Below are 23,026 nucleotides of genomic sequence, written 5' to 3' on the forward strand. Positions count from 1 at the left end.
ATATATATATATATATATATATATAAATGATGCTAAATCTTTTACAATCATCTCTTCGACACCATTCAAAGATTTTGTCATACAATTGTTCTCTTTGATGAAAGTATCAACAAATTGATTCAATATATTGAAGTGGAATGCAGGTGTTAATATCTTTTATTGTGCGTGCCACTTAGCGCCTAAAACCAAACCAAAATAACGCAAATTACAGGGTTGGGAAGTAACGCGTTACTTGTAACGCCGTTACCGTTACAGTTACTTTTTTTCAGTAACTGTAACGGTAATGGCGTTACACATTTTATTTGTAACGGAAAAAGTAACTTTGTTACATTTTTCGGTAACGAGTAACGAATTTAACAGTTACTTTTATCGTTACTTTTTTCAAATTTTTTGATTTATTTAAGATATTATTCTTGCTATTGTGCGTGATAAAATTTTTATTTTAACCGTAAAGCCGTAAGCAAATCGACCAATTAGCATTCTTATTATGTTGTAAAAATGCTTGAATGTGATTGATCAACTTATGGCTCTTGCAGACCAGTGCGATGACGCGACGCGCGATATCCAATGAGAGCTTTATCTTTTCGGAAAAGCAGAGCTCTCATTTACTACCAGTTCTAAATACCTTGCAACGAAAATTAGAAAATCTCAATAAATCTGACCTTATAGATTGCCATTCATTAGTTGAAGCTATTCAGCAAGGTTTAAATAAAAGGTAACTTATTAATTTGATTAATACATATGTTATTTAATTTTAAATAAGGATTTAATTGAAAAATATTATTTTATTTTAAACTATTGATTCTGTAGCCGCGCCTTCGATTTACACGTCCACATTAACAGAATTTATTTGTTTCGCCGATCGGAGAGATAGGACGTAATTGAGTTGTCCGGGTTTAGTTTGTTGAACAGTATTTATTCTTTTCGACACCAACTCCCGGACCGTCTTAGGTAATCGCACGCGACAGCAAGATATGAGCGGACACGCGAATTATCGTTTAATTATAACTTTATGAGCGTTAGGCGTTCGGTGTGCTCCCGGTGAAGGCTTGCGACGAAGTGTCTTAACGAAAAACCTTCTCTTCGATCCACGTACAATAGTCCTGGTTGATACGGGTACTACAAAAAATGAGGAATTTCGATCGTTCGATTCCGAGAGCCAATCGGCTATCGACAACGAGGTGTTTGTCAGAATCGAACGATACGAAGAAACCGCAAAAACGGAATGAAAACAAGGCTTCGCACGTAACGTCTCGCTTTAGAACGTTCGAGAAACAAAATTAATAATATACTTTATAAAACGCTTACTTTCTTGAACATCCCGCTCGCCTCGTATACCGGGTAGGTTACGAAATAACTGGTTAAATCCTACCAACATAATCGATACACGGCATCTTAATGATAATTCTCGATCAGACGGTCCGAAGAGCTCTACAGCAAATTTTTCAACATACAATAATAGGAAAAGAGTACAGATAAAGATCATCGAAATACATGAATTAACTTAATCAGTAAATCTTAGCATAGGGTTATTTACATGGGCGTTCTTAGCATAGATATATGTACATATACAGCGTGACGAAAATTAAAGTCAAACTTAATTATTAACGCATAAAGAAAACGCAAGTTAATTTAAGAGCCAGTGTCACTTGATATCGGTAGCTGACAGATCTGCGTTATTGGTCGCTTTAGAGTGGTTTTGGCAGTACGCAATGTAACTACTCGGACATGCCCATCCGATCCCGGATGTACGTCTAATATTCGGGCAAGTTCCCATTTCGAAGGAGGTGCCAAATTATTTTTCAACAATACCAGCTCGTTAATTTTGAGCTCCGGTTTGTTTTCTTGCCATTTACGCCTTTGTTGCAATGTATGCAAATAATCAGAAGACCAAGAACGCCAGATCTGCTCTAAAATCGTACGCACTTGCTGCCATCGAGACAGCCGATTCGAATCGATATCTAAAACAGATTCTTCAGGCGGACTTACTAACGGGCGACCGACTAAAAAATGACCCGGAGTTAACGCGGAAAAGTCATTCGGATCATCATGTAACGCGGAAATCGGGCGGGAATTTAGGCAAGCCTCGATTTGACACAGCAGCGTAGCGAACTCGATCTGCGATAATGTTCGGGAACCAATCGCTCGTTTCAAATGAAACTTTAATCCTTTGACACCGGCTTCCCAAAGTCCGCCGAAATGCGGAGCAGAGGGAGGTATAAAATGCCATTTTACGTTATCATTAGCTATAGCGTCTTGTATTTGAGGGTCGGCGACAAGTCGCTGAAAGGTAGTGTTTAATTCGCGGTCCGCGCCTTGAAAATTAGTGCCGTTATCACTGTACATGTCGGATGGGAGACCGCGACGGCTTGCAAATCTCCGAAAGGCGGAGAGAAAACCGTTAGTAGCGTAATCATCTACGTATTCTAAATGGACGGCCTTTGTCGAGAGACAAATAAAAACGGCAACATAATATTTTTTGGATCGTTGACCGCGGCCGACTGACGGAATTATATTCATCGGCCCGGCGTAATCGACGCCTGTGTGCGAGAACGGAGCCGAAGGCGTGACGCGGGGCTGGGGGAGATTCCCCATCAGCTGTTGCGAGGTACATGCGCGTTCGCGTACGCACTTTACACAACTACGTATAAGAGATTTTACACTGGTGCGCGCTGAAATTATCCAATAATTTTGGCGTAAAATTCTTAACATCAATTGAGTGCCTCCATGAAGAGAGGCTTTATGAGCTTGAGCGATTAATAAATCCGAAATTCGATGTTTCGGTAAAATTATAGGGTGCCGTTCATCATAACTGAGTGACGAATGGTCAATCCGCCCGCCAAGGCGAATTAATTTATCTTTCCCGAGAAAGGGGTAAAGCGATAACAAAGAACTGGATCTTGGCAGTAAACTTTTATCGTTTAACGCTTGAATTTCGGATGGAAAATGACGTTGTTGCACGTAACGGAGCCAAAACAAGGAAGCTTCTTTGAGTTCGGCAGCGGACAAGCACGTCGTATTCACGTTCGTATTGGTCGCGCGACATTTTAGATTATTAATAAAACGTTGCACGCGTGCCGTGACTCGAATTAACCTCCTCCATGTAGAGACTTCGTTCGGTAATTGCCACTCCAGATTATGTTGAGCATGACAAACGATCGTATTTCGCGTTTCGGTTTCGATTATCTGACGATCGGCTTCAAGTTGATCTTTTAATTTATCATGGATCGGCCACGCGGTAGAAGGGGAACTCAACCAGGCAGGGCCGGCCCACCAAAGTTTGAAATCGCGGAGTTCAGCGGGTGACAAACCTCGCGACGCGCAATCCGCTGGATTTTCTTTAGATGGGACGTGATTCCATTTAATCGACGGCAGCCGAGTTTGTACTTCCGATACGCGATTCGCCACATAAGTAGTCCATCTGCGTAAATGAAAACCGCCTCGCGCCATCAATTTCGTAAGCTGATCGCGACTTTCCTTTAGCGACGGAACTTCATCGGCGCCAAATAGAACGTCGTCGACGTAAATAGAATCTTGTACTATTGTTTGTGCTTTTGGAAAGGAATGACCTTCGTCGATAGCTAATTGATTGATAACGCGCATGGCTAAATACGGAGCTGGAGCAGTACCGTATGTAACTGTAAGCAATCGATAAGATTGTATCGGAGAATTAATATTAGATCGCCAAAAAATCCGCAAAAAATCGACATCGTCTCGATGAACGCGGATCTGTCGAAACATCTTTTCGATATCGGCGGTGTACACATAACGAAATTGACGCCAACGAAGGATAATTGAGGACAAATCGCGTTGTAATTTAGGCCCGGTCATTAAATGATTATTTAATGTAGAACCATTGCTCGTTTTGCACGACGCGTTAAATACTACGCGAAGTTTCGTCGTGCTGCTAGACTCGCGTAGTACCGGATGATGCGGTATATACACCGCTTGGTTAAGCGTCGGATTTTCGTCGGAGACAGATTCCATATGACCCATAGATTTATATTCATTTAAGAAAGAATGATAGGGTTTCGCGAGATCCGGATTTTTTCGTAGGCGTTGTTCTAATTTCGAATAAAGAAGCGCGGCAGTTTCGCGCGAAGCTCCTATATCGAGCGGAGGGTTGGTTTTAAATGGTAACCGTATTATATAGCGGCCGTCTTCGGCACGCTGATGTGTTTCGATAAAATGTTGTTCGCATTTTTTATCTTCTTCCGACAGCAGAAGTTCGGAAGAAATTTCCTCGATCTCCCAAAATTTTTGAAGGAGAGAATCGAGCGAAGGAATTGTTACGCAATTTAATGAAGTCGCGGAACCGGTAATTGAATTAGAAGTGCCGGTAGGACCGGATAATATCCATCCTAAAGCAGTAAGCTGGGCCGTCGGAGTGCCGGTCGGACCATGTTTTACCTTTTGCTTTAATAACGATCCATATAAATCTGATCCGATGAGCAGATGGATCGGATGATTGCTAAACGGATCCGGATCCGCGAGAGATAATTTCCGTAAATGCGGCCAATAATCTACGGTTTTAGTCTTTGAGCCAGCGTATGACGTAATTTTTTGATATACGAAAGCAGTCAAAGAAAAGGTGGAGGAACCTCGCCCATTACAAGACTCGAGAGTAAGAGACACCTGAGATTTCGCTACGCCACTGTATCGTTCGCCGAAACACTGTACGTGGAGGCTCGCGCGGGAACGTTTCGTGCGCATAGTTTGACACAACGATTCCGAAATAAAGCTAACAGCCGAGCCTTGATCTAACAACGCACGAACTTTAAATTTACGTCCTTCGATGGTACGCAGTATTACCCATGCGGTGGCTAGTAACACGTTCGGCGGATTTTTCAGCGGCGAATGAATCGTTTGAACGGAAGCGACGGCGGTCTCGTTCTTTATCTCAGGGGTGGCCGAGCCGCTCGGTTGAGCGTTAAGAGTTTTGTTTTCCAAAACAGAATTTTCACTAATCTTCTGTACTGGTATATTTGATGCACGATGCAAGAGCGTATGATGTGCTCGTCGGCACAAATTACAGCGTTTTTTACTCTTGCAAGAGGTCGGGAAATGGCCGACTTTTAAACAATTAAAGCAACATTTGTGTGATTTGAGAAACTGAGTTCTCTGTTCGACGGATTTACGCTTAAACTCGTCGCATAACATCAAATTATGATTGCCGGAACAATTCAAGCATTTTTCGGTGGCTACGTTATTCACCGAGGCCCGATTAGAGCCTTTATTTTTATGAGACGAAGTATCGGCATTTAACTTAGAATGATCGGTTAGTCCTCGAATTCGCAACGTCATAAAATCTCGAATCTCTTCATACGTCGGAGATGCGGTTGATTTACCGCGTTGCAGATTCCACTCATTACGTGTGCGTGGACTAAATTTTTGCGAAACAATATAGACTAATAAGTCATCCCATTTTTCAACAGGTCTGCCTAAATTTGTTAACGCGGCTAATGACGCGGCAACGGTATCGCGTAAACTTTTGAGTTCGACAGCGGATTCCGTTTTCATAATAGGCAAATCAGCGAAAGCATGAATATGCGCATGAATAATCGCGTTTTGATTATCGTACTCTTCAATAAGTAATTTCCACGCACCATCGTAATTTGCGTCTGCAATCTTAACATGATTAATTAATACAGCAGCTTCGCCCGTGACACTGGCTTTTAAATAATGTAATTTCTGCGTATTCGACAGCGATTCTTTCGAGGCGACGAGCGATTCGAATATTCCGCGGAAGTTTTCCCATTCCGCGAAATTACCGGAAAATTTTGGCAACGGGATGCGTGGTAATTGCAATGAAACCGCACCAGACAATTCGCGGGAAGAAATGTCGCTTACCGTTGATGCCGCATTTGGGTCGCACCGGGAGAATTTACCTATCACGTCTGCGAGGTAGTCCGCCGCTTCGTGGTAGACGTCCTCGGCCGTAAAGAATTCCTCCTCGGTGAAGTATGGGACTGTACGCTGTTCGTCGGCCGTTGCTATTTGCTGAAGCTGGACGTTGAGACGTTGACACCTTTCCCATAATGTCTCCAAGGCGTCCAGTCGACTCTTCGCCTTGTATTGCGTGACGTTGGCCTTGCCCATTTTCTTAAAGTTGGGGAACACTCGTTTCATCGAGCTTATTGTAATAGATTGCTCGATGAGGAGGCCCTGCAGCGAGTCCGTCATGATGGTAGGCCGATAAGATGAAGCCTTTCAGCAACAATTCACCACCTTTGGGTTGTAGAGATGCTGAAGCGTGACGACTGGTCCGTCGCACGCGGAGGTGCGAAGACGCACTATAATTTTCACTTAACAGTGCCGCGCGCTAAAGCGTGCGACAACTATGTGTAACTGCGGATTACGCAGGACGCACTCTGAGGTGCGGAGTGCTAAAGAGCACAAAGATTGCACTTAAGCTGTGCAAAGCGCTAAGAAGCGCGAGATTTGCGCGGCACTGCGGATTACGCAGGACGCACTTTGAGGCGAGGAGTGCTAAAGAGCACAAAGATTGCACTTAAGCTGAGCAAAGCGCTAAGAAGCGCGAGATTTGCGCGGCACTGCGGATTACGCAGGACGCACTTTGAGGTGCGGAGTGCTAAAGAGCACAAAGATTGCACTTAAGCTGTGCAAAGCGCTAAGAAGCGCGAGATTTGCGCGGCACTGCGGATTACGCAGGGCGCAAATAATAATGATATGTTGTGCTTAAGAGCACAACTTTAATAATGCAAAGGGATGCAAGGTTGACTTCGCGCACTTTATTTTCCCGGAAGTCCTTTCAACGCACTCGCGTTATTATTTACGGCAGCGGAATGCGGATAGATGTTTTGATATCGCGCACCGTCTCCGTCTCGCGATAGTTTTTATAAGTGCTGTTACCTTAGCGTGTCAGCGTTCTCACTCGCACTCCGCGAACTGATTACCGAATCACTATCTGTTTTTCCAAAATCCGGCTCGAAGGACCATTTAATGTAGCCGCGCCTTCGATTTACACGTCCACATTAACAGAATTTATTTGTTTCGCCGATCGGAGAGATAGGACGTAATTGAGTTGTCCGGGTTTAGTTTGTTGAACAGTATTTATTCTTTTCGACACCAACTCCCGGACCGTCTTAGGTAATCGCACGCGACAGCAAGATATGAGCGGACACGCGAATTATCGTTTAATTATAACTTTATGAGCGTTAGGCGTTCGGTGTGCTCCCGGTGAAGGCTTGCGACGAAGTGTCTTAACGAAAAACCTTCTCTTCGATCCACGTACAATAGTCCTGGTTGATACGGGTACTACAAAAAATGAGGAATTTCGATCGTTCGATTCCGAGAGCCAATCGGCTATCGACAACGAGGTGTTTGTCAGAATCGAACGATACGAAGAAACCGCAAAAACGGAATGAAAACAAGGCTTCGCACGTAACGTCTCGCTTTAGAACGTTCGAGAAACAAAATTAATAATATACTTTATAAAACGCTTACTTTCTTGAACAGATTCAAAAGTATTAATTTCAATAAAACAAACAATGTCGCTTAATTTACTATATTTGATTTTAGATTTCTTACAATATTTGAAACAAAATAATTAATAATAGCAGCATGTTTACATCCAAAATTTAAGTTAAACTGGTTAACCGGAGAAAAAAGAAAACGTGCTGAAAATTACTTGGAGGATTTATTGGGAATCCGATCAACTGAAAATTCTTCAAAAGCTGGAAAATCTGACGATCGCGATGATTTTTTCATTTTTGAGCAAAAAACGGTGCAAAATGAATCTGAACAAGAAGAATTGCAACGGTTTTTAAAATCAAATAATTGTAATATAGAAATGTTAAACGACTATCCAAAACTTAAAAAACTTTTTATTAAATATAATACAGCTCTACCAAGCAGTGCATCTGTAGAAAGAATGTTTAGCATCGGTGGCTCTGTATTAACACCACAAAGAGGGCATTTAAATGATGATACTATGGAGCAACAAATTTTATTAAAAATTAATAAAGAATTTCGACAAAATTTAATCATTTATTTTGTAATAAATCTTGAATGAAATCTTGCTTACAATTTTTTAAAAGTTTTTCTTATGCAAAATAATTTATTAGTTTGTATTGTAAAAAAGTAACGGAAATTGTAACGACTCGTTACTTTTTAGTAACTGTAACGGTAATGAGTTACTTTTTAAAATTAGTAACGAGTAACGGTAACGAGTTACTTTTTAGAAAAAATAACGGTAATGGTAACGAGTTACTTTTATAAAGTAACTTTCCCAACCCTGGCAAATTATACGATAAAATACAAATAATATCATATAAGATTATTCTCTTTCTTAGTTTAATGCTTATTGAGCAATATTCAAATAACATTATTATCTTAAATTTATGTTTATTTATATCGCAAAATTCTTTTATAATTTTTTAAATCTTTTGCTCATAAAATTTTTGCGGTAAGAAGAGTTGCAAGTATAAATTTGAACTTAATTATTTTATAATTAAAATGTTATTTCTAATTGTGATTTAAATGTCATTTAAATGTTAAGTCTGTTATACGTGTGTGATGATGTTCGATTTAATTAAAAATCTTTTTTAATTAAAATGTTTATTACTTCTACAATACTTACTTGAGAATACATGTATCACAGTGCAATTATTTTTCAACATGATCTTATTTGCGAATTTCTTTCAAATTTATTACTTTGTACAACAATGAAGTTACATAAGAGTTCATCGTTAAAAATAATATTCAAGTTTAATACTAACATTTTATTTGATTTTCTATGGAGACAAATTGAAAACAAATTCTAATAATACGGTATGCTTATATGTTAATGCCATTATGTTATCTATGCTGGTAAAAAGATGCCGAAAAAGGTGCCGAATCAAGAATGAAACAAGTTATATAGAAAACTTTTTTCAATGTGCTTGGTACTGCTTAGTATCGTTTGAAATCATCGAAAGAATGTTAAGAGAGAAACATCAGCTTATTATATCATTGAATTTTAGATACACAAATAATTTATAATTGTATCTTAAATTTCTATCTCGATCGGGTATATTAATTTTGGCGGCGAGGAGGAAAGACGTCAGGCGGGCGGGGAAGCATAATTGGCGCGGTGTATTACAAAGGCGGGTGTCGATTGATACGGATGCTTGAATTTATAAACATTATAAACAAATAGCGTCTCGCACTATTGTGCGTAACGTTAGATAATAATTTATATTAATATTAATTTTAAGGATAGGAAGTATAGACTGTGCATGGTGACGCTCTCCTTGTCTTACGCTCATATGGGCGCATCGCGCTATTCTTCTCCCACGTCCATATGAACGCTACCCCTCTCCCACGGTCATGCGAACGCCTCGCGCTGTCCTCCTCCCACATGCGTGTATGCGATCGCCTCGCGCTATCTCCCTCATACCCACCGTCTTACGAACGCTATCCCTTCCCCACGCTCATACGAACGCCTCGGGGCGCATCGCGCTATCCTTCTCCCACATACGTACATGCGATCGTCTCGCGCTATCTCCCTCATACCCACCGTCTTACGAACGCTATTCTTCTCATACAGCGGAAAGAATGGGAAGAAATACACATAATCATTTTTTTTTCATTTTTTAAAACACATTTATTTATTTATTAATATTACCATACATCGCCTCGTCTCAAGGCTTCAAAAAAATTTCATCCACAGCATAAGCTAATAGTTTGCAATCTATAATAGATGTTTTATCATAGACTTCGCGCAAGATTTTGACCGCAGAATCTGTCTCGGTGCCAAACATATTACTTTGCAAACTCCGGACAAATTGATCGAAACTCATTTACGGCTTCTAAATTCTCACACAGCTTTAAATATTCGTGATTAACACAGTGTTCGAGTTCGAATAAGAAAAATATAGTTGATGGTTTCATGTACAAGCAAGAATCGCGCAACGTAAGTTTAACAACACTCGCATTATTTTAACAATCTCAATTGTTAAGTCGTTAATCCATATTGGTGCATGATTAGGCGTTTGTACAAGTCGTTCAACGTCCGCTCGTTTCAGCATTAACAATTCCCATGTATCGATAGACAATACGATTTGATTGCCTCGATTATCGCCGAGATGCAATTCCACGTAAGATGTTATTCCAACGCTGATTCCGATATCCAAGTATCTATAAGCAGTGCGCGTCAAAGCAAATCTGCGTACCAAAATACGTGGTATACAACGAGGTTTACCGCATCTGAAAAAGTACAATTAAATATGAAATAGCATGGAAAAAACATATATGAAAAATATATAAAACATTTGTGATACTTACAAATCAAGTGGTTTCTTGTATGACTTAATTTCATCTCGTGGTTTCTTGCACGGCTTAATTTCATCTCGTGAAACGTAGTAATTCATGCGTTTGCAACCGTTGCTGATGCTTTCTTCAGCGGAGTACATTTTGTCTCTCGGTTATGAGAAATGGACCGTTGGTACTAGCAGTTGACGCAACACTGATCGTATAAAAATTAACCGAATATACGTGACGCTTATTTTTCAAAACTATGATGCGGTGAGAGATCAATGCTATGAAAAATTTAGGAAAAGGGGAAACGGTCAGCGTATGATGTGGTGGGAGATTAATGCTCTGAAAATTTAAGAAAAGGGGAAACGGCCAACGTTAAAAAGAATTAGAAACGACTCGCGAGGAAAGGAGTGGGGAAAATAAGAAATAAAATCGTTTCCGTCTTTTCATTGTAATCCGTGGTGATCCGCTATCAGCCAGGAAGAGCCTGACTTGTTGGATTTTGTGAGGAGATTCCATGGTAAGGGATATGTAAAAATATAATGCGCCAGAACGGTCCCCTTTTTCAGCACCGCCACTTCCTTTACCACAAATTTCATCCCGACGAAGAATCTTTGCAGGTCCACGTTGGTAAGGACATAATGTTTTTTATATCAGCACGTTGAGAGGAAGACTACGATTGATCTTGATGCATTATAGATTTTATATCGTCTCATCCCCCCACACTTAGGTGATTTTGCGCACAATGTTGGTCAACGGGTTGTACTGAATCATGCGATCCCACTCGAATTCCAATCTCACATCCACGGTTGCGCTCTTGACCGATTCGTTTTGTCGAGAGCAAGCGATGATCACAAACCGACCGTTAAAACTGCGTGACGGTGAGATTCGGCTCGAGATACTCGTATCCGTAATAATTCTTGCAGAAACGCTGATACGTGTCGTACAGAATCGACTATCTGTTTTTATCGAAATCCAGATTCATATCGTCGTACGGATAACATTCCGAGTTCAGATAGAGTTTCACGTTGGTCAATTTGCAGTCGTCGAATCGACTCGTATCTTCGGACATGACGTTCTTCCGGTCTGTCTGCAGAACGAAAACAATGTATCGCGGCTTCTCCAGCTGAATCGCGGTCTTAATGGGTCACGAATGTTTGGTTGTATGCTGCGGTAACGGAAATTTGTACAGATCCCACGAATGGAAACCCATGCTGAGGTATTGTCCGCTTTCCAAGGCGCGCAGCATCGACAGCTTGTTAATCTCGTTCAATACGGCGTGCGGCATTCGCCATTGTATTTTGAATATGTCGATCACAGGCTCCAACACCAAATTTCCAATCAGACAATTGTTGTCGTTGCGCGATTGTATTAAGATCAATTCGTGACGAGCGTTAATCACCACGCGTCTGTAATCCTCGCAAAATCCCAATAACATGTAGAGCGGTACGCAAAAATTAAAGTATCCATTCGTGTTAGTCTGCGCATCCCAGCCGGCGTTCCTTATAATCACAGTTTTATCGGATGATATCGTTACACAGTTCTTGAGTGTGCTGCTTATTTCCACATTTCTGCTACGATCAATCTCCACACCATCGAGTTTGTATCGAATCTCATCGAACATGAACGCGACGCAATTATTTCCCAGTACTACATCAAACCTTTCACCTGGTTTATCTTTAGTTTTCCCTTGATGTATAAAAGACTCTCATCGTATACAGATCCTGTTGTTGTATGGGTATTCATATCTCGTCGCTGTACTCAAACATCGAATTGGTGTACGGGTTGTATGTGTGAGTCTTGATCTTGACGATACGATCGTCAAAGACCGGCTCGCCTCCGATGTTAAGGATATCGGTCATGTTTTCTCAGATATTTCGCACCGCGAATCCCAAAGATTGTAAAAATTCAACGTTCGACGCGAGTTTCTTCTTCTTGGTGCAACCGGATAATAGGATATTAGCGAATGTTGACGTTGTTATTGTCGCTGACCTCACGTTATCTCTCGCGTCTTTCGTTCCGCTCAACCGAGCATCTCACGTATCGCTAATTTTGTTGCCGTCATATCTGCAATCTGATGGTGATCTCTTCTCCTCGAAAATCGAGCAATCGTCCGTCTTGATCCTGGCGGCACGTTCGGTGAAAATTCATGTATCGTGTATACGCGTTTGCCGTTGCTGTACGCATCAGCGGTTACGTTACGCTCTACGCGGATAATGTTTACGTTGATGATATCAATCGGTATGTCCAATTGGTGCCACTGTCCCGGCTGCAATATACGCTTCGACGAGAATCCCAGCAGAGATCCAATGCTATTGGGTTTGTTAAAGTTTGCTCTGAAAGCACACTAGATCTCGCTATTCATCGTATTGTAATTAGCACGAAGCACTATAGTATTCTACAGCTTTGTGTTCGTCATCGTTCGCTCGAACGGTCTCCTCTCGCGATATCACCGCGATACCACCGCGTTTGTCGATACGATTGCCGAAACGAACTACGCGTCGCGGACGTTTTCGTGAAATTGCACGTTTCAAAAACTTGTGTATGGAGTGTATCTTGTACAATCCCTTGGAAATCGTAATTTCCGTGTCATCCTTATCGAAATAAAATTTATTATTCGAGGAATTCACGTTCGACATGGTATGATAAGTCTCAAAATTTGTTAGACCGAGTTAAACCACAAAGGCCTTGCGGGGGCGAGAAGATCTTGGCTCGTGCTGTCAGGTTGGATGGAGATCGCTGTGGTCACAGGTAGTCTCACAACACAATTCGAAGTCTTACACTGAATTCCATCATCTCCCCTCAGAGGACTATGGCTTAGAACCCGCATATTAATACTACTATTAACAAATAATAAAAAAAGTTAACATTATTTATTTGCTGCAATTAATTTGTGCGTGAATAGTTTCTTGCTGTGTCAAATAATCCATTAATTTATTATTATCCTTAACGAGGCTCAGAAATTCGTGTAGTTGCATATTGAAAGCTTTCAACGAACTGCGAGGAAGTGAACCCAATTGTTGACAAAATATCAATAATCATGTAGCTACGTTTCAAATAATGTAAATAAAAACTTTTTTACTTAAAAGATTATAAACAGACTAATATAACGTATATAAATACGAGTGCTCCTAATATCAGTTTATAATACCGAAATAAAAGCATTAAAATTGTCAAACTTGAATTTATTATATCTTCTAAACCAATATCGTCCACTATTAGATTCTTGTGGAGAGTCACTTAGAACACTTTTCTCTACTTATTTAATAATTTACAAAATTATAGAAATCGGTGGTGTCTCTCTGTCTTTATATTATTACCCAAATGTTAACTTTAAATATCTCAGAAACTATAAGAGCCCGCCGGTTAAGTTATAAGGAAAAGTTACTCAGAGTCATGTCCTTGACAACATATGTCAAGGTTAAAGTCATCGGTGAGGTTAACCTAATATGCATATTTACCCCTGCTTTAGTTTATATGTACCAGGTATATAAATATGAAACCGGAATTTTTGTATAGAAAATACATGTTTATTGTATGAAAATGATAAAAAATATTTTATTCGAAGTATTGCCCATTGCTAGCTATACATTTTTCCCATCTCTCTGACAATTTGTGGATGCCACGCCAAAAAAACTGTTGCTCCTTTGAGGCAAACCAGTCATGGAGCCATTTTCGTACATTTTCGTAAGAAGTGAAGCGCTGCTCAGCAAGTGCGTGTCCCATCGATGCAAATAAGTAGTAATCGGATGAAGCCAAGTCTGGTGAGTAAGCCGCATGCGAAAGTATTTCCCAACTAAATGCCTCAATCGTTTCCTTGACCGGTTTTCCTGTGTGTGATGGTGCATTATCATGAAGCAAAATCACTTTGTGTTGCCTTTTTTGATATTCTGGTCGTTTTTCACGCAAAGCTTGATTCAAATCGAGTTGTTGTTGCGTATGAGCGTCATCCTCATCCAACAATGTTTGCAATTCGCTGTCTTCAAACTTTTTCGGTGGCTTCCACGTTCTTCGTTTCTCACGTCAAAATCGCCACTTTTGAATTTTTTAAACCACTCAAAGCACTGTGATTTACCAAGAGCATGCTCACCGTAAGCTTCGACAAGCATTCGATGCGATTCTGCAGCAGTTTTCTTCAAATGGTAACAGAAAATCAATGTTGTCCGCAAATCGTAGTTTCCAGGCACAAAATTCGACATGTTCAACGCTATTACAAACTATGCTGTTGTATGAAACTTGTATTGTTGTGAGTTGAAAATCTTTATCAGATGTCAAAACAAGAAAATGGCGCCAATGACGCGGTTTGACGGTAACTACATTGACAGCTAGGGCCATCTATGGGCAAATTCCGGTTTCATATTTATATACCTGGTATGAAATTCCGGATCCTATTCTTTTAGTTCTTTTACTATTTTGACATACGCAGAAGAATTTTTGTATTGTAATTTGACCTGTTCCCCATTAATAATTTTAATACCATATTTTTTCTTGACGATTTTTTCCAGTATATAGTTGAGTGAGTAGTTATATTGTTATGTTCACGAGTCGATATCAATTAATCGAAAGCACACAACACTATCAACACTTTAAGAAAGAAAAACTTTCACTTAAAAAACACTTAAGAGATTTTAATATAAAATAGGATAACACAAAAAGGAGTATGTCAAATTCAGCTTGTTGTCGTTATTGTGTCTCTCACAATTGTCGAATTTCTTGAATCACCACCTGGAGAGTTATCGCTGCCGTCGATGATTCAGGAATTGCAGCTCGAAGGGGAGTTGCAGCACGTAACCTCTTTCCCGTTGTCACTCCCGTATCAGACTGTGAATTCTGTTGCATTTCTCTCATTATGATAATTGCTTCTGAATTTGTTTAAAAAAAATTCTGCGTTGTCTTTGATCCCGGACAAGCCCTCAAAATGTTACGTCCGCAAATCGATATTGATTAATCGAAAACGCGCAATACGACTAATACTTTAAAAAAGAGAAACTCTCACTTAAAAAACTTTGTTATAAGATAGAATAACAAGAAAAACAGTGCGAACTTTAAGGAATCTTTTTTTACGTGCGAAAATCTTTCTGTGAAACGCAAGATTTCTAAATCTGATTAAGTTGTAATGCTTACAGATAATTAAATTTCTTTTATTATCTCTAGATCATCTGAATGACTCTAAACACACCACACATGAAGAAAACCTAGAATTTAAAAATAGGATAATACTTATCAGATAGGCTACACATCAATTTTCATTGTTATCCTGAAAAATATATTATAAATATCGATTTAAAAATTTTGGTGGAATTAATTTTATTTTATTGCGTGTTTACTCAGATATGTTGAAAATAGACAAATAATAATTAAAATAATGATTTGCAAATGGATATTGCCGAGAGAAGGGCTAAGATATGAAATCTGCATGCGGATACTTTTGATAGATATATGTTCCAAAGCGTCAATTAATGTAAGTAGATTAGAAATTTTATATTTGCCTGCTGAAACATATGATTGAAATGCATTGCCAGCAATTGGATCATCCGGTGATCCCGGTAAAAGATTAAAGATTTGCCCGTTTCTTCCATAATGTACCTAATAATAATATACCAATAAAATAAATATAGATAACAATATAGTGATAAACATCATTTCTTGATGTGATGCTCTTGATTAAGCTTGATTTTCTTCATTTACTGCTTTACTAATCTTTGAATATAAAGGCTTCTTTTGTTTATTTAATTGTTAAAAATTTCCGTAAAAATAATATAATATACATTTACTAAGATTATAATAATTGTACCAAACTAACAATTTACGGTATTTGAGAAAACTTATGTAAGAATAATGCATTTACACTCATTTTAATATTATTAAACATTATTTAGATTTTACAATAAAATTTTTATGGGAAATGTTCGGATTAAGTTACACAGTCTACCCGCAGGGGGGGGGGGGCAGAACACACTGTCTCCACGCATATACTTTTTAGTGCGTAAATCTAAAGTGGAAAGTTGTAAATCCATGTAAAACCTCATTTCGTATTAAAAAATATATGCGTGAAACAATATGTTCCGCTCCCCCTGCGGGGGTGCTCCATTATCAAAAAACTAGACACATAGGTTTGCGTTGAACCTCGCTTGGCATGGAGTAACGATTGTGAAAAAGTGTACGATTCTGAAGCGTACTAGCAGTAACATAAAAACAATTCTAAATGTAAACAAAAGAAATTCTTAGCGAAAATATACTGACAGTGACGCAAATGTAAATAAAAAAACGTAAACACGCAAGTAAGATATAGTGAAAAGATCATAGAAATAAATACGAAAATTGTGATACTTTAGAATCGCATATCAGAAGAGAGCACTACAAAATTCAAAGTGCGTGTTACTTAAGAATATGCCCTCTATAATATATGTAAAAATGAAAACGATCCGTGAGATGTAAGTTAATCCGAACATTTACCATTTTTATTTTACACAAATACTATACCGATTACCTAACCTAATACCGATTACATAACCTAACCTAACCTAAGAAATTCATCTGATGCCACGATCAGTTGAAACACAAATGTTTAAATGGAATTGCAAATATCTTCAAATAGATACATGTGCGAGTAAAACAAAACTTTGCGAACTTATAATATAAATTTGAGGCGGCTATATTTATAGCCGTTTTCCAGTTAAGAGCGTATTTATATATGTATAATGTTTGTACATGTATAATGAGAGTGTCATCTTGAGTGGCACACGGTTGACTGAGATAGTTATCTCGTAATAGTACAATTCAAAATTTTATATTCTGAGTCAACGGTAAAACCATAGATATAATATATCTAGACCGTGCGTTTGCCTTTATTTAAGGAGTGGGGGTAAAGATACACGTAGAAAAGGACATACTCTGTTTCGTGCTCCTTGCGTTCTCACTCGCTTGCACGTAGCATGACGAAAGAGAGCGCTATGCTCTGTGCGAGCGAGAGAGAACGCAAGGAGCACGAAACAGAGTATTCTACGTGCACCTCGGCTCCCACTCCTCAACATTCGGTCTAGATATACTATGTCTATGGTTAAAACATCCGACTATCTACGTTACGGACTGAAAACTTTTGGACATTCTGTACGCTGTGGCCAAGTCAACCCGCAATCGGTAGCATCATTTGGGTTAAGCTAAAACGTATCGGAAAATAACTGCGCAATGATAAATATCGTATGCGATATTTTTCAAGAATATGGCCCCTATCTTTGTTTAACTGTTTAACTTTTGGTGAACAACAAGGATGAAATGATACCGTGAGATTCTTTTATTGTTGTATTTCTAAAACTAAATAGTCAATAACTGCGTATATTTATATATTTGTATATTCGTTTTTTATCACTTTCTTGTTGTTCGTTTTAATTATTAAAATTCAAAATACAAGATTTTCATACGCTTTGTGTATACGATATATGTAATGTGTAATTGTACACATGTATATATGTGTACATGTATATGTGTATGTGCCCAATAACGTCATAAGTACAATATGTGCACAACAAAGTCGTGTGCGCAAAGTGTTAATATGATTTTCTTTATTTATATATGCAATACGGTCATGTATACAATGTGTATATGTACAATAAAGACATGTGTGCAATGTATATATGCAATGAAGTTATGTGTGCAATGTGTTTGTGAGTAATAAATAGGGTTGGGAACTTTACTTTATAAAAGTAACGCGTTATTTTTTGTAAAAAGTAACTCGTTACCGTTACTCGTTACTGATTTTAAAAAGTAACGCGTTACCGTTACCGTTACTTAGAAAATAACGATTCGTTATTTTTTCGTTACGCTTTTGTTTTTTGTAATGCTAATATAAGCTATTAGATTATAAAATTATTTAATAATCAATATTAAATGTAATAATCTAAGTTACAATTAAAAACTCTAAATTAGTCTCTATATAGCAAGCGTTTTTTATATTAAACTTATTTAATGATTCTAATTTTTTTATGTTAATATCTTTACTTTTTAATACACTTATCTTTACAGAAATTTAAATTATAATTTACAAATTCCAATTTTGTCGAAAATTTTTATCAAACATTGTTTTTAAATATTGGTAATATTATTAAAAGAGTGTATTCCAATATTCGCCAGTATTGTAAAATCTATAATTTACATTACTATAGATTTTCAGTCCTGGCAATGACTATCAGAATGCAGCTTATGATAGAAGACTACAAAATATTTTTCAAAAAATACATCTATGTATTGAATAGATATAAGATAACAAAGAACCAAAAAGTAACGATAAAAGTAACGGCTAATTTGTTACCGTTACTGTAAAAATGTAACGATGTTACCATTACCGTTACAAACAGAAAAAAGTAACGATCGTTACCGAAAAAAAATAACTGTAACGGTAACGATGTTACAAGTAACGCGTTATTTTCTAACCCTGGTAATAAGGTCATGTGCGCAAACGTACGTTCGTATTTTTAATTATTATATGCGCACAATAATGCTTGAAGGCAATCGGAAATGTCGGCAAACAAAGCTGTCGGCAAAATGTTGTGAGCAAACAAAGTCGTTAGCAATCGGAAATGTAGGTGAACGGAGCCTCTCCTTAAATTGCACAAACGTGTAAATATAACATTTATAAATATCTGGTCCACGCCAAAAAAATTGTTGTGCTAATGAATCTTGCTAAAATGTATATTTTATTGTTAAAATCTGCTTTTGTTCTGCAAAAATAATGTTATCACTTTTGAAAATTACGTTGACATATGTTGTCAAGGTTATGACCCTAAGTAACATCCACAAGAGGCTTTAGCCGTCCCTCGTTGTTTATTAAAAAGTTATTAACAATTAAATTGTATGATAAGAATAAATACAAATTATCATGCTAAATTTTTATTTAAAAAAAGATACAATTTTGATGAACGCATCGATGCTTTTTTTGAGATAATAAATTTTAAATTAATCAAATATACGTACACAAATACAGTTTTTCACGTTTGGCGCATATATTTGGCTTTTTTTTACTTTTTTTTAAAAAAGTAAGTTTTTAGGGATTAATATACTCTCGCAGACATTAACAATCCAATCTTTAGAGGGAGTTAAAAAAATCGTCCTTTTTTACATTTTCTGAAAGTACGATGTCTGAAAAATACATTTTTTAAATTTTATTAAAAAATTTGCAAAATTGACAAAGTTATGACTTTAAATAAGATAGCGCATGGTTTATCAACTGAACCTGTAAAACTTTAAATGCATTTTTCTCAAAACACTGTTTTCAGTTGGTGTGACGGATTTCTTAAAAATAATAAACTGAATAATTTCAACTTTCTTTTTAAATGAAAGAGAACACTTTTTTTACGGCTACTAAACTTAATTAAAATTTTAAAAATTAATATTTAATATTTTTCTGAAATCGAGAAATGAAAAAATTTCAACAAAATTAAAATATCTAATTTTAAAGTAACATTAGTTTGTTATTTTTCAATTTTTTTTCTGAAAAATTGAGGTTTGGTATTCCAAAGATATATCTTATGAAATAAAACTAGACCGAATTTTTTTATTTTAGACATAAAAAGCAACATGTCATACCATCGAACTATGCATTTTTGAACACGTTACGAGAAGAGGCTCATATTGAATAAAAAACAGTTAAATATCTAAGATTTAAAAATATTAACGTAATATTTAATCATCTATGAAAACATATGTACAACGTCACAAAAAAATCAGCTTCCTATATTCTTCAAAAAAATTCTCCAAAATTATTAATTTTTCATGCTGTTTTGGTAGACTGGGCTCTTAGTTAATTAAAAATCAGTAGTTTGAAACTATGTCGTCCGTATTTCTTTATGGAGGAAATAGTTATATCAGATTGAATCGGCATGATTAAGCTCCTTTATGTAAAAAGCGTCTTTTGGGAAGGAGAAGCAAACTTTCGCAAAAAGCAAGGGGTCAACTGGGTCGGTCAGATAAGGCAAAGCTTCTTAAAAAATGAAATATCATCCTTTGTACATTATCATATAAAACACTTGGCTGGGATTTCTGTCGCGATGTCGTGAAAAGTAGATGCGATCGCGCGTTTAGTAAGGGCACACTTGGGCGAAGGAATTCTCCGACATTTCTACCACAAATTTATCTATTTAGACAGGAATCCGCACGTCTCAGAAAATTCCTTTTGAATAAATACAATGTCGCGACGGATGACATATTTATGTTACTATTTATGTAACAAATGAAAAAATGAAAGGTGCCAGCGGGGCAAATTAAAAGAAAGCGAAAAAAAATTCGGAAATGAATCGGAAGCCTTTTAAGAAAGTTCGACTTTTCTATAGTATCTTTTCCTTTTTTTTTTTTTAATAAGAAGAGGTTGCATTTCGATGACGTTTGTAACGAGTTCTAACTGACGGAAGATCATCCCATGAAGATCGTGACGATAAGAAAAAGCGCGAAAGTCGAAGAACGAAAAGTTTGATTGAGAGTAAAGGAAAAGGCGATCGATTTCTTCGCGTGATAAAAGGAAATCGAATGAGGAGACGTAAGTATTCGTCGACATATATATAATGAATGGCAGAAGAACCCGGGTAGAAGATGTTGCGCTTGTCGGTGAAGGCTCCTTTCACGGTTGTCGCGAAGAGAAGATGGGTGGAGGAAGGAGTGGAAGAAAGTATAAAAGAAAGCTAAAGAAAAAAGTCTCGCGAGTAAGCCTCTTAGATAAAGAAAACTGATTTTCACTCGGGAATTGCGTAACGAAAAACGCATCGCGTTTCCGGAGCCTCGAGCGTGAAGAATGAAGCGTCGTTTCAAAGCAAAAGGACAAGAAAAAGCTAAAATGTAATAAGAAAAAAAAAGTAGAAAGGTTGTATAAAAGGGGTTGTTGGAAAGAAGAAAAGCATGGGGAACTCAAAGAGAAATAAACATGTGATATACAAGAGAGAGAAAATGTAAAGTGCAAGAAATATTGATGAAGAAAAGGGGAAATAGAGATCCGATAATGAACGAGGCGAAGTAGTGGAATTTTAGTCGAAAAAAAAGAAAAAGTAGGAAAGAAAGAAAGAAGAAGGCAAAGTGATAAAAAAATGAAGAAAACAAAACTTTCGAATCTACCCTAACACACATGTCCAGTTGACATCCAGGAAATATCCAGAGGACATCCAGAGGATGTTTTATTTAAAAAATGTTTTATTCGTGTGAAACATCCTCTGGATGATCTCTAAATAATCTCTGGACATTTGTGTTGTTAGGATAGATGTGATGGGAAGAGAAAAGAAATCATGAGAATTTGGAGAAAAATAAATTTGACGAAGAAAAACGAAAGAAAAGAAAAAAAAACGCGAATACAATGGAGAAAAAGGAAAATGTAAACGTGATAAGAGATAAAAATAGCTGGTTTGCGATAAGAAAGATAATGCAAAAGAAGACGACGTGAATAATGATAAAATAATATCGATGAAGATGGGAGGAAATTGCGATTTACAGAAAGATAGACATAACGCGAAGGTGAAAGCTCGAGAAAAAGTTTCGCGGGAACTCGTCGTCTTCTTGATTCTTAGAAAGTACGAGTAGGCACACAATCGTGTTACGTCGTGAAAGCGAAGCTCGTTAGGTTACGTGACGTTCCGTCGCACAAAGAAACGCAACTGTCAGATAAGAGAGTGCCGGGTCAAGTTTCCACTTCCGCCTTTTCTTCATTATCAGGCGGAACGCGAAACGCGCGGATGCGAAACGTCGTAACGGACGCTATCTCGTAGCGAGCATCTCGCTAGGAAGGGTCAAATGGCGCCGCTAGATAAGAAGAAACGGCGGTAAGACCCATGGAAGAAAGGAACAGAGACGTTCACGATGAAAAGAAAGACATAGGAAAAGCGGTGTCTTATTTTAAAAACAGAATCTTTTTAAGAAAAAATTGTCTCAAACTTGTCAAAAAATTGACTTCAAAAATTAAAATATGTATATTAAAATACATAAAATTTATAAATCCTAAATTTTCTTTAATCATATATGTATATTGATTTAAGTAACTTCATTGATATTTATTTTATTGAGAATACAAATTATTATATATACAGGGTGACCATTAAGAATTGTGTTGAAAGGAAATGGTTATTACTGCGCAACAAGTAAGTCAAACAAAATGAATAAAACGCCATTTTGTAGAGGAGACTTGTCAAATTTTATTACCATAAGTATGAAACAAATATATAATATTTTAATAATTTAAATACACATTATTAAAAAAGGGGTAAAAATTTGCCTGCGCGCATGAGTTAATGGTGTACATTTTCCATCGGAATCGGCACAGAATTGTTTTCGAAAACTTTCAAATACGTTGTCCAACATGGCCGCAGGAATCAATTCATCAATTGTTTCATCTGTTGTAACGGTACGAGATGGGTTGGGTAAATCATGTCTACGATCATTCAAAGTGCCATATATACCGAAATTACACAGTTCAACAACAACAAAAAAAGAAAAAAAACACCGAGACGAGACTACCTGTTCCTTATAAGTTTTTCGACGCTGAACACGAATCCGGTTGTGAAATTGTTCCATCACATCATAATTTTGAGAAATTTGCGATTAAAATTGCAGAAAAGAGTTATTTTCATGAACTTTATCATATTATAGCTACAATATGTGACGTGTTGGAGAAGTTTTATTATAATCAGAATAAAGTATATTGTTAATTGTTTCAATTCTCAAAAGAAATTTTTGGTGTCGGTTATGGTTAATAAGACATCTATGGTTAAATATGGGGTGTATTGAAGAAGTTAGC

The 23,026-nt window shown here is 37.4% G+C and overlaps 1 protein-coding gene across 1 annotated transcript; it reads right to left on the bottom strand.

Annotated features, from left to right (window-relative positions):
• Positions 1-1,632: 1,632 nt before the first annotated feature.
• LOC138933591 (uncharacterized) lies at positions 1,633-6,183 on the bottom strand. Its single transcript, XM_070296412.1, has 2 exons — positions 5,582-6,183; positions 1,633-5,383 (listed from the first exon to the last, which is right to left on the bottom strand). The coding sequence occupies exons 1-2, from the start codon at positions 6,181-6,183 to the stop codon at positions 1,633-1,635; spliced, it is 4,353 nt and encodes a 1,450-aa protein (XP_070152513.1).
• Between the last annotated feature and the right edge of the window lie 16,843 nt (positions 6,184-23,026).

Source organism: Polyergus mexicanus, unplaced genomic scaffold (assembly GCF_030449975.1).
Source record: "Polyergus mexicanus isolate NDT 795.1 unplaced genomic scaffold, iyPolMexi1.0 SCAF_5, whole genome shotgun sequence".
Lineage (NCBI taxonomy): Eukaryota > Metazoa > Arthropoda > Insecta > Hymenoptera > Formicidae > Polyergus > Polyergus mexicanus.

What these genes read in the sequence shown, in the direction of transcription:
- LOC138933591 (XM_070296412.1), bottom strand. Translation starts at nt 6,183, where the DNA reads ATGACGGACTCGCTGCAGGGCCTCCTCATCGAGCAATCTATTACAATA. An exon ending in TGGAAATTACTTATTGAAGA is followed by an intron (nt 5,384 to 5,581) that starts GTACGATAATCA and finishes GCAAAAATTTAG; the next exon opens with TCCACGCACACGTAATGAGT.